The 12,545-nt window shown below is 48.2% G+C and overlaps 1 protein-coding gene across 1 annotated transcript in view; it reads right to left on the bottom strand.

Moving 5' to 3' along the window:
• EPHX2 (epoxide hydrolase 2) overlaps window positions 1–5,388 on the bottom strand; it is a 128,803-nt gene extending 123,415 nt beyond the window's left edge. Inside the window, exon 1 of the mRNA XM_033938446.1 lies at window positions 5,138–5,388. Coding sequence (XP_033794337.1) covers window positions 5,138–5,244 — 107 coding nt within the window. The 5' untranslated portion in view covers window positions 5,245–5,388. The remainder of the gene's footprint in view (window positions 1–5,137) is intronic.
• Window positions 5,389–12,545: the final 7,157 nt, after the last annotated feature.

The raw sequence follows: 12,545 nt of genomic DNA, 5'->3' as shown, positions 1-12,545 counted from the left end.
AGTTTTGTGGGGTTGATGTTTGTTATTGCATTGAGCCCAGTTGATTTTGAAGGTGTATTTGTAATGGTCTGACCAGAGGGAAGGGTGCCAGGCCCCGTTTGAGATGTGGATTCAGGTGTGTGAGGGTGTTGGGTCATTTATGCAGCAATATCTAGTTGGTGGCCTTGATCATGTGTGGATTGTGGGTTAAGAATCTGGTAGGTTAGTGCTTTAAGGTATGATAGTATGTTTTCAACTTGTTCGGAGGTGTGGTCTTCTAGGTGGAGGTTTATGCTTCCAAGGAGCAGGTTGACGTTAGAGAGTTTTTGAAGATGAAGTCTTTGAGTACTTGTTTTTTATCGGTCCATTTTCCTGGTGTTATGTAGCATAGAATGCAGGACAAGGTTTTTACCATTTATGTTTTCTTTTATACATACAATTGTAGTTCTGCCCTTTCTTCCCTCATGTATCTGTTAGTTTGTATGATGGTATGACAAATTTATGTAATCTTTTATAAATAATTTAATGTGTACACTTTTGTTCTTTTATTTGTAAATCGCTTAGCAAATTAAATTAAGCGATTCAATAAGTTAAAAATAAACTTGAAACTTGAAGGTACCTTTGAGTGTATCGTCGGAGAGTTGGCAGGCTAGAAGATCCAATTGGGGGCTAGAGTATTTGTCTAGAATTTTTATGATGAGGTTGTTTTTGACTAGGATGGCCAAACCTCCCCCTCGCTTTTTTTCTCAGCAGACCATCTCTAATTTGTATCCCTTGGGGCAGAATTCTGTTATGCAGGGGTCTGAATTGGAGGTAAGCCAGGTTTCAGCTAGGAATAGGCAGCCTAGCTGTTCTTTAACTATCCAGTCCTTTAATTAGGTCTGCCTTAGGGCCTATCAATCTAATGTTCATATATGCACAGTCTATTGAGGAGTATTTTGGGTGGGGATTGGAAGTGTATTTTGGGTGGAGGAGGTTTCGTGGTTGTGGGTGGGGGAAGTGGGCTGTTGTCCTTGGCTTGGGAAGAGGTCTTTTTCCCCAATTGGGAGGGATTTGTTTTATAGGTAAACGATGAGCAGTCTATCAGATTTCTGGGCGAGTGGAGTTTCCTGGATGGTTGAAGATGTCTGTAGGTTTCTGTCAAAACTGTTGTATTCCAATTTGTTAAAACCAGGAAGAGTAGTACGAGGACTTGCATGAGTTTTTGTTGTACGGGGTGTCATTTTGTTGTTGTGAGAGGAGTACTGTCTCTGCCTGGGAGCTGGACACAGGGTATAGGCTCCTGAAAGGTCTAGAACTATGTTAGAGGTTAGGAGAGGGGGAAGAAGTCGGTTACCTTCCTTTCTGCCCTACTGGGCTGGGAATGTGGCTGTGCTCTTTTGAGGGCTCTTTGAGGGGTTGGTAGGGTTGGGCCTGAGGTGTTTTGTTTTGTTTTCTGTGTGTTAATGTCTGGGGAGGAGAAGAGTAGAAGTCGTCTCCTTACCTCTTGGCTCTTCTAGGCTGGGACAGTAGCTGAGTTCTCTTGGTGGGTTTAATGCAGGGCTGGTGAGTCGTCTGTTGGAGTAATTCGTGTTTTCTAGGTCAGCATCCTCTGTCTCTTCGCTCTGTCGCTTCGCAAAGGCGCGTGCTAAGGTGCACGCGCCTTTGCCGTGCGCCTTAGCCGGTGCGCCGAACGGCTGCGCGCCGTTACTGCCGCTCGAATTTAGCGAATAAAAGTTTCCTCTCCTGGCTGGCTGTGGGGAGGAGGTGGAGCGGGTCTCCCTGTTGGCTGTGGAGAGGAGGCAGCGAGCAGGGCTTGGTGGCCTTCCTCCCTGCAGCGGCATGGTCTGGGCTCCCACCACTCGAATTTAACGAATAAAAATTTCCTCTCCCGACTGGCTGTGGGGAGGAGGTGGAGCGGAGCTCTCCCGGCTGGCTGTGGAGAGGAGGCGGCGAGCAGGGCTTGGTGGCCTTCTGCCCTGCAGCGGCGTGGTCTGGGCTTCCACCGCTCGAATTTAACGAATAAAAGTTTCCTCTCCCGGCTGGCTGTGGGGAGGAGGTGGGGCGGAGCTCTCCAGCTGGCTGTGGAGAGGAGGCGGCGAGCAGGGCTTGGTGGCCTTCCGCCCTGCAGCGGCGTGGTTTGGGCTCCCACCGCTCGAATTTAATGAATAAAAGTTTCCTCTCCCGGCTGGCTGGGGAGGAGGTGGAGCGGAGCTCTCCAGCTGGCTGTGGAGAGGAGGCGGCGAGCAGGGCTTGGTGGCCTTCCTCCTTGCAGTGGCGTGGTCTGGGCTCCCGCCGCTCGAATTTAACAAATAAAAGTTTCTTCTCGTGGTTGGCTGTGGAGAGGAGGCAGCGAGCAGGACTTGGTGGCCTTCCTCCCTGCAGCGGCGTGGTCTGGTGTAGGTGTTAAGTACTCGCTTGCTTTTTTTTTTTAAATGGCTGCATGCTAATGGAAACATTAGTGCATGGCCATTAATTGAAAACAAGGCCATTTTACTGTTTAGATTTAAAAAAAACAACAGCCTCAGCACATGAGAACCCCCATGTACTGTAAGGGCGTGTTAAGACTACTTTCTATCATAGCTTGGTAAAAGGACCCCTTATATTCCAAGCTCCAAATCTTGGCTATAATAGTTATAACATGATAAATAGTAACTCAAACAAACTGCATGATGTGATATTATGACCCATTGTTAGTGCTGCTCAGAAGCATGCATGGGAACTGCAAGAAGTTAACATTAAAATATCTTAATAGAGAAAATATTTCTTAATCAGGTAATATCAGTAAATTTTAAACCAAAATGCACAGGAGATACAGAATACAGATATATAGTACTTTATAACGACAAAAAAATTTTAAGCTCTTAGAGATTAAAATTTAAAAAAATCCCAAATGGATTTGATATACCACCTTTTTGTGGGTACAATCAAAGCAGTTTACATATATGGCAACACTGTTTGACTACACAGGATTGCTAACCAGCCTATGATTTACTCAATAACGTTGATCCAGTTCTGGGTTCACCTCATTGCTTTTTTTTTTATTTTTTTAATGCAGTAGGACTTAACCCCATCAGTCCATCTGGAACCAGTTGGCAATCCTACTTAGCTGTAGCAGGTGTCCTCAGAAGACAGTATTTTACTAGTCAGGTTGCATTTGCAAAGAGATGGGGAGTAATGAAGTAAAATGTATGGCAAAAAACTAACCTTTGTACATAGTTTTAAAAATATTAAAGTATTTACCAGGACCATACCTGTTGTTTTTCCCCCTCCATAGGAAATGTCAGACCCAGTCTTGCATCTGTTTGGGCCCAACCTTCTGGTTCCTACTTAGCTGTTGTTTGGGACCAAGGATTTTATGCACAGTCAGATGCAAACAGGGTCAGACATCTCGCAACCATCCAGCATCTTACCGAGTCACTCCCACGGCATCTGGCTGCTGTCTGTGCTGCCAGAGGATTATTCTGGATATTAGCAGGTGGTCATAATAGTGTGATTCAGGTGCATTATTCATGTTCTTTACATATTGTGGGTTCCTTTACTAAAGCTTAGCACACACTAAGGGCCCGATTCTCTAAAGGCTGTTTAAAGGACACGGTACTACTCAAAAGGGTCCAGAGAAGAGCAACTAAGATGCTTAAGGGGTTGGAGGAGCTGCCATACAGTGAAAGATTAGAGAAACTGGGCCTCTTCTCCCTTGAACAGAGGAGATTGAGAGGGGACATGTTCGAAACATTCAAGGTACTGAAGGGGATAGACTTAGTAGATAAGGACAGATTGTTCACCCTATCCAAGGTAGGGAAAACGAGAGGGCACTCTCTAAAGTTGAAAGGGGATAGCTTCCGTACAAATGTAAGGAAGTTCTTCTTCACCCAGAGAGTGGTAGAAAGCTCTTCCAGAGGCTGTTATAGGGGAAAACACCCTCCAAGGATTCAAGACAAAGTTAGACAAGTTCCTGCTGAACAAGAACAGGTGCTGGTAGGGCTAGTCTCGGTTAGGGTGCTGGTATTTGACGAGAGGGCTGCCGCGTGAGCGGACTGCTGGGCTGACCCAGCAGCAGCAATTGTTATGTTCTTATGTTCTTAACTGAAGTGTATTAATTGGTTTTAAGTGTGTGATAATTAGGCCACGCCATTAAAAAACCACATTTAAAAAAAAAAATTTTATGCATCCAGGTACATGGCACATAATGCTGAAGCCCGGAAGTGGGTGTGTCTAGGGGCAGCACCAGATTCAAAAAGAAGCGACTGCTGAGGACCAGTCGCTCACATCCTTGCTGACTGTCCTGCTCTCTGCCGCCCTGAAACCATCAAAATAAAACATCTCCCTTGTGCAAAAAGCGCCCTGCTGTCTGCGAGCCTGTGTTTTTAACCCACAGGTTTAAAGCGGTGCTGCACTACAGCATATTCTGGTTAACTATTCCAGTGTGGCTGCAAAGCATGTTCTTCTCCACTGAAATGATTTTCGTGGGGCCAGCGAGTATAGCCACCCAATCTTGTGTTTTGACCTCAAGCATGTGCGGAGAGCAAGCGCATGTGTGGATCGCATCTCCAGGCAGAGAGGATGGTCTGCGTATGCGTCTGGATCGCTCTGCAGCAATCTATGGCTCGCTTGTGTGTCCGATCAGATCATTTGCATAGATACTCTTTAGTGAATCGGTCGTCTGGCAAGACTCGGCCAAAGATCGTCCAGATCGGTGATTTTAGTGAATCTAGGCCATAGTCAAGGAATAATGCTTACTACTAGATATATTAACCACTCACAGCACTGGCACATGTAAAAGCAGTATACTGTACAGTGAGAAGTGTGGCAGGGAGTAAAGGTTTAACCTTAATTGTTAATGCAGTAATCTGAGAACCAGGGAAGCTAGAATTCAACCCCCCTCCCCCCCCCCCCCCACACACACACATATCCCTGCAATCTTGTATTAAGCCCTCCGTTATCTACTAGGTAAACTTAGATTATAAACCGCCCAGGCACAAAAACAATACCTACTACATGCCTGAATGTAACTCAGCCTTGAACTACCCTTTTTGCTCCTCCCCTCCCTCCTTATCAGTCTGATGGAAGATTAAAGAACAAGGTGAAAGGTCAGCACTATCCTACAGTGGACAAGGGTCACACAGAGGAACTTTCCAGAGATCCACACCTCCCAGCGCATCCATGTACCAATCCCTACCTGGGCAGGCGCAGAGATTCCTCGTAGCGGCGGAAAATCTGTTGGGGGCCGGGGAACATCAGCACTCCGCCAATATCAAACAACACAACTCGCCTTCTGAGCGCCATGACTCCCGCCGCTGATCTAAAAAGCCACCAAACTCTCTCGCGCACCGTAAGAGGTGCAGAAAACGCTATTTAAACCTACACAGGAGCAGCCAACCTCGCGCTGCTCGCCTCTTCCTGCGCTTGCTCGCTCCGCCCCCCTGCGCCTTCTCGTGCAGCGGATTGGAGAGTCGAGCTGTCAGTTTCAACTCCCCGCATGAGCGTGCAGGCAAGAGGAAGAGACGCAGCCAATCCGCGGAGAGGAGGAGCTGTTGGAGGGAGTGGAGATAGAGAGACCGTGGTTGAGCTGCGCCAGGGAGAGCATTGTAAGAAAATTGGCTTAAGCTATGACCGTTGCTAGGGCTCTCCGATCAGTCCTTCTCTCACAGCGTGATGCACTACAGTCAGCGATCGTATAACGATCATCTAAACTGGTTGCCTTTACTGATCCGATGTAGAAAACAGCTCCCCGCGTGGATCCGACTATGCAAATAAGCTCATTAATATTGAAATACCCTGTAAACTAGCAGAGCCATTGATGCTCTAACATTCCTGATATACAAAAAAAGTGATCGCTTTTAACGATCCAAAAAAAATGGCCGGTTGCTTACCTGTCTAACCATAGTTTAGCCCCCCCCCCTTTTTTTTAATGGGCGCAGATTAGAGAGATGCGCAGGGACAGAAATCCCACCTGTCCCCGCCAAAATCCCACCCGTCCCCGTTAGGAATCCCACCTGTCCCCGCGAGGAATCCCTCCGTCCCCGCCCGTCCCTATAAACTTCAGAAATAGTTATTTAATTTAATTATGCTACTGAATTAAAGGCTCGGGTAGAGACCCATTTACAAATAAGCAAAGAGACTTTATTAATTTGGAAATATTAATTGGGAAGAATACATACTTTGTAAACGGGTTTCTACCAGAGCCTCTAATGTAAATATAAATACTCAGCTGATGAGAACCCCGAAGCTGTCAGCTGAGGACTTCCTTTGCAGTTGGCCGGGGGTCCCTTTTGCCAAGCTTGGCAGGCAGCAATAGCATCCCTGAGTCACAGATGCTGGCACCTCAGTGGCTCATGGATGCTGCCAGTGACTGCTGTGCTTGGTGGAGGGGAGTTCTGGCCGTCTGTAGAGGAAGTCCTCTGCTGGCGGTGCTTGGGGATCCCCACCAGTCACAGCAAGGGTCAGCAAGTACTTCAACACTGTAGAAATAAAACCAGAAATGCATTTCCTTTTCTTTTGAACACAGTACAAAGACATCTGCTATATACATTTCCCAAAGCTAACATATTTTTGTCAATAAAGTCCATTTTTTACCTTTGTTGTCTGGAGACTTATTTTTCCATAAAGTTGGTCCCAGTTTCTTTTTTCCGCTTTCCCATCTTCTGTAAATTCTTCTGTTGCTGTCCATTCGTTCCTCCTACCATGGTCCAGCATTTATCCTTTTCTCATCTTTCGTGCCTGCCCACCAGCCCTATGCCCAACATTTCTGCTTCTATCATCCCTCTCCAGCACCATTCCACATCTCTCCCTCCATTCCCTTCACCACTATGTCCAACATTTCTCCCTCTTGCATCCATTTCAATCTGTCCCAATGTTCCCTTTCCACCACAATATTTCTCCCTCTCATCTGTACCTCACTCCCTCCCTATGTCCATAAATTCTCCTTTCTTCCATTCACGTGTACACAACCATTTCTTTCCCTCCCTTCCTCTCTCCCAAGTCCATGCCTTCTGTGTCCAAAAACGCACTTCCTCCCCCCTTTTGTGTTACGCCTCCCAGCCCTCATCTGCAAGCAAATTATCAGCAAAATGGAGCTCGAGCCGCGAGGCTCGTCTTCTATTTCCTGCCTGCACTGCCCCAGCACATATAGCCAACCGGAAGTCTTCCCCGATGTCAGCACTGATGTTGGAGGGAGGGAGGGCTTTGCTTAAGCCCTCCCTCCGACGTCAGCGCTGACATCGGGAAAGACTTCCTGTCAGCTGTTTGCTGCGGCAGGAAAAAGAAGACGAGCCTCGCGGCTCAAGTTGCATCGAACCCCGCAGGATCCCCGCGACCCTAGGAGGCATCCCCACGAGATCCCCATGACCCTAGGGGGCGTCCCTATGGGAGCCACATGACCCGAAGAGGGAACCCATTGGATCTCCGCGGGTCCTGCAGGATTTCCGTCCCTGTTTCCGTGCGGCTCTCTAGCGCAGATGCTGTGTGTGTTACATACAGCACAATATCTGACCCATTAAATAAGGAAAAAGCACACACACCCCGCAGATGATGGCCCACCCCGATATCCCCCCTGATTAACCAGCACCAGCAGCCGAACTCCCCCCCCCCCCCACAGCAGCAAAAACAGCAGGAGGGATGCTCACTTCCTCTGGCCATGGCCACCCCACCCCAGGAGGGATGCCATTTCCCATGCGAGAGAAAATTGGCAGGAGAAATGCCCACTCCCTCCTGCCAACGGAGCCCCACCCCTGAACCATCCCCTACCCTACCCCTTCCCCCCCATAAAAAAGGCAGGAAGTATGCCCACTCCCTCCTGCCACTGGATGCTCACCCCACCCCGGTATCTTTTTCCAAAGTTGGAAGCAGGAGAGAAGCAGTGCCTCCAGCTTCAAGGCCTGCCAATCCAAAATGGTGGGCCTTCCCTCCTCAGTGCATCATGTGATGCACAGAGAGGGGCCCAAAGCCCTGATTGGGTCAGGTGCTTAAGGCCTTTCCATGGCCTTAGGCATCTGAGCCAATTAGGGCCTTGGACCCCTCCCAGTGCATCACATGATGCACCAAGGAGAGAAGGCCCGCCATTTCAGATCAGCAAGCCTTGAAGGTAGAGGGACCATGCTTCCAACCATGCTTCAGAAAAAGTTAACAGAGGTGGGGGTCAGAAGGTTCCCAGTTTGAAACAAAATTTCACACAAATTCTTTGTTCGTTCAAGTCAGTCACAAAAACGCACAGTGTAAGCAAACACTGCTTTCCACGGCAATGATAACTTGTAGACTAGCTCCTTAGTGATACTGGAGGTAACATCTAGTGGCATAGCAGCTTAGCATGCTTCATTGTGGCGGGGGAATATCTTTCCAGGAACTTTTGGATTGCACCTCGTAATTTAGTATTGTTTTAAAACCTTATTTCTAAAGTTATTTCATAAGAACATAAGAATAGCCCCACTGAGTCAGATGAATGGTCCATCAAGCCCAGTAGCCCGTTCTTACGGTGGCCAATCCAGGTCACTAGTACCTAGCCAAAACCCAAGGAGAGTAGCAATATTCCATGCTACCGATACAGGGCAAGCAAAGGCTTTCCCCATGTCTTTCTCAATAACAAACTATGGACTTTTCCTCCAGGAACTTGTCCAAACCTTTCTTAAAACCAGCTATGCTATCCGCTCTTACCACATCCTCTGGCAATACATTCCAGAGCTTAAGGGGCTCATAATAAAAAAAAAACAACCTTCTAAAAAGTGGCCTAAATGGGTACTTGGACGATCAAAAAACCTGATCATCCAAGTACCCATAACAAAAGCTGGTTTTAAACATATCTAAAACCAGCTTAGGACTTTCCCCTGCCTCTAAACGCATAGAGCAAAAAGAGACGAAAGGGCGGGAAGTGGGCCGACCTAGACTTAGGCGTACAGCAGGTATAACCAAAACTTTAGGCAGGTTGCCTAGTCGGCACTTATACGTTTTGACTTAGACCAAGTCAAAACAGGTATAAGTGCTGAAAAAGGGGCCGCTGATTTGATCACACTGCCACGATGAGCTCAGCGGCCCCGGCAACCTGTCTACCACCCCCGACAACGATCATGGCAGGAAGGAGCCCAAGCCTTCCTGCCCCGCCGAAACCCAACTCGCCTGACATGACCGAGGCAGGAGGGAGCCCAAGCCTTCCTGCCCGAAGAACCGCCACGTTCCACGACACGATCAGGGCAGGAGGGAGCACAAGCCTTCCTGCCCCAGCGAAACCCCCTATCCCCCACCCCCACTAAGATATGGGCAGGAGGGATCCCAGGCCTTCCTGCCCTCGGCGCACCCCCTCCCCTCCTATGATCCCCCCTCCCGAACCCCCAATCGGCCCCCACCTGCCAACCCCACAACCCTCCCCACACCGACCTCCTGACACAACCCTCCACCCTCGACACCCCCCGTCCCTGAAAACCAGTTGGCCGGACGGACAGGACCGAAGACCGTCCAGACGGCAGGCCCACTATCCTTCGAATGGCGGGTCTTAGGGCCTGGTTAGCCCAGGCGCCTCAAACCCCGCCCACAGGTGGGGCCTGAGGGGCTTGGGCCAATCGGAATCATCCCAGTAGCCTTAGGCCCCTCCTAAGGTGGATGGTGAGCCTGCCGGATGGACGGGCTTCGGACCCGTCCATCCAGCCAACTGTTTTTCAGGTACGGGGAGGGGGGGGTGTCGTGGGTGGGGGGGTGTCGAGGGGTCAGCGGGAAGGAGTTGCATGGTCGGCGGGTAGGGTCCGATTGGGAGTTCGGGGGCGATCGTGGGATGGGGGTGCACCAAGGGCAGGAGGGCCTGGGATCCCTACTGCCCATATCTTAGTGGGGGATGGGTGATAGGGGGTTTCACTGGGGCAGGAGGGCTTGGCCTCCCTCCTGCCCTGATCGAGTGGGGAGGGGTCGCTGAGTCAGGAGGGCTTGGGCTCCCTCCTGCCCTGATTGTGTCGGGGAGCATGGGCTCCCTCCTGCCCGTGTCGGGGAGGGTGGTAATTCTTCGGGCAGGAGGGCATGGCCTCCCTCCTGCCCTGGTCGTGTCACGGAGGGTGGCAGTTCTTCAGGCAGGAGGGCTTGGGCTCCCTCCTGCCCCGGTCGTGTCGAGAAGGGTGGCGGTTCTTCAGGCAGGAGGGCTTAGGCTCCCTCCTGCCCCGGTTGTGTCGGGGTGATGGATCACGGCAGGATGATTGCACTTTGGGCAGGATGATCGCGGTTGATGGTACTTCAGGATAGGTTATCGCAGCAGGGGAGATGAGCCATCTCTCCTGCCGCCATCGTTGCTGGGGTGGATTATGTAACCGGTGTTCTTTTTGACAGACACCAGTTACAGAATTCAGCTTTTAGGCGAAGAACTGGCTCCTCCTTCGCCTAAAAGCTCTTGTATTGGGCGTTTGGGACTAAGGCATTTTTTGGGTTCATTATATGTGGTAAGTGTAGACGTAGTGGTGGTCTGGGCGTTTAAACAGCTGAACGTAGAGGCAGGCTATTATTTTTTTTTTTAAAACCTCCTTTTGGACGTTTTTTTTAAATAATGGACATTTTCCCTGCTTCTACTTTCAACGTTTAGGGCCTCAGGCCAAAAGAGGACTTAGACGTTTTTTTTAAATTATGCCCCTCCACCTATTCTCTTAGTGAAAAAAAAATTTCCTCCTATTGGTTTTAAAATTATTTCCCTGTAACTTCATCGAGTGTCCCCTAGTCTTTGTCATTTTTGACAGAGTGAAAAATCGATATACTTGTTCTACTCCACTCAGGATTTTGTAGACTTCAATCATTTCTCTCCTCGGTTGTCTCTTTTCCAAGCTGAAGAGCCCTAACCATTTTAATCTTTCCTCATACGAGAGGAGTTCCTTCCCCCTTACCATCTTGGTCACTCTTCTTTGAACCTTTTCTACCGTCAGTATATCTTTCTTGAGATAAGGAGACCAGAATTGAATACAGTACTCCAGATGAGGTTGCACCATGGAACGATAGATACAGGGGCATTATAACATTCTTAGTCTTGTTAACCATCCCTTTTTAAATAATTCCTAGTGTCCTGTTTGTTTTTTTGGCCGCCGCCTCACATTAGGCTGAAGGTTTCATCATATTGTTTACGATGACATCCAGATCCTTTTCTTGGGCGCTAATCCCCAAGGTGGACCCTAGCATCTGGTAACTGTGATTCAGGTTATTCTTCTCAATGTGCATCACTTTGCATTTGTCCATATTAAATTTCATCTGCCATTTGGATGCCTAGTCTTCCAATTTCATAAGGTCCACCTGCAATTCTTCACAATCTGCATGCGTTTTAACAACTTTGAACAGTTTAATGTCATCTGAAGATTTAATCACCTCACTCGTCGTTCCAATTTCTAGTAAATTAAAGTAAGTAAATTAAATAGCACTGGTCCCAGTAGGACATGTGAAATAAGTATTATGGGAAATGTAGTTTGAGAGATGTTTCAGTATCCCATGCTTGCCTGTATAAACTGTTTCCTTTGGACTTTATTCTGTAAGACCTCTTCTTTCTCTCTCTTAGCTAAACTTGAATTCTTAAGTCTCTTACTGTATCCTGACCATTTCTGACCTCTGCCTGATAAGGTCATTCAAGGTGCATCCTTTCCTCAGCCACCTAGAGTTAAACTCAGCTCTGATTGGCCTCCCTGCAACTCCTGTGTGCCTTTGCAGTCATGCTGTTGCTCTGCTGGAATACACTCATAGCCACATGCTCTCTAGCCACATGGTCCACCACATGATCTATGGCAGTGGTCTCAAACTCACGGCCTGGGGGCCACATGCGGCACGCCAGGAACTATTTTGAGTCCCTCGGTATTTTTATCATAATCACAAAAGTAAAATAAAACAGTTTCTCAATCATATGTCTCTTTAGCTATAAATTACAATATTATTATTAAGAATTAGCCAAAAGGAAAGATTTATAAACTATAGTTTTACCTCATGCAAAATTGTCATTGCTTTAATAAGACAACTAATTTTTCTGAGGCCCTCCAAGTACCTACAAATCCAAAATGTGGCACTTCAAAGTGTTTGAGTTTGAGACCACTGATCTATGGCCACAAGGCAGTTTAGATCTCCCTGATGTCTCTCTTTGATTAGAGGACCATTGTTTTCACCCTATCCATCTGACCTCATGCAAGAATCATCCTGCTATCCTCTCTGGCACTCCGATCGTTTACCGATCGGTTTGTGACCACTTTGTGACCTGATTTTCCTCTGACCCAATTCACTAACCTTTGTGCCGATCCAATTCCGATCCATCCTCTTCTTCTGTCTCTTTCTCTCGTTCACAGGGCAGTTTAACATCGACCCACTAATCACCTTAAGGAACAGATTCCAGCTGTTACAGGAGGAACCTGTCAATGAGGTACAGGAAGTTGTCCACCAGACGATTCCGGTTCCAGTTTCGGAGACAACAGATCAGCTCCCCCCAAAGAAGCGCAGAGTGGTAGTCATTGGGGATTCCTTGCTGAGGGGCACCGAGGGACCAATTTGCAGACCAGATATGCAGTCAAGAGAGGTTTGATGTCTGCCAGGAGCCAGGATCCGAGATGTAACCGCCTGCCTAGATAGACTTATCAAGCCCCATGACCACTTCCCCATGC

The sequence above is a fragment of the Geotrypetes seraphini genome, chromosome 3 (assembly GCF_902459505.1).
Source record: "Geotrypetes seraphini chromosome 3, aGeoSer1.1, whole genome shotgun sequence".
Classification (NCBI taxonomy): Eukaryota; Metazoa; Chordata; class Amphibia; order Gymnophiona; family Dermophiidae; genus Geotrypetes; species Geotrypetes seraphini.
This window is presented reverse-complemented; position numbering and strand designations above follow the sequence as displayed.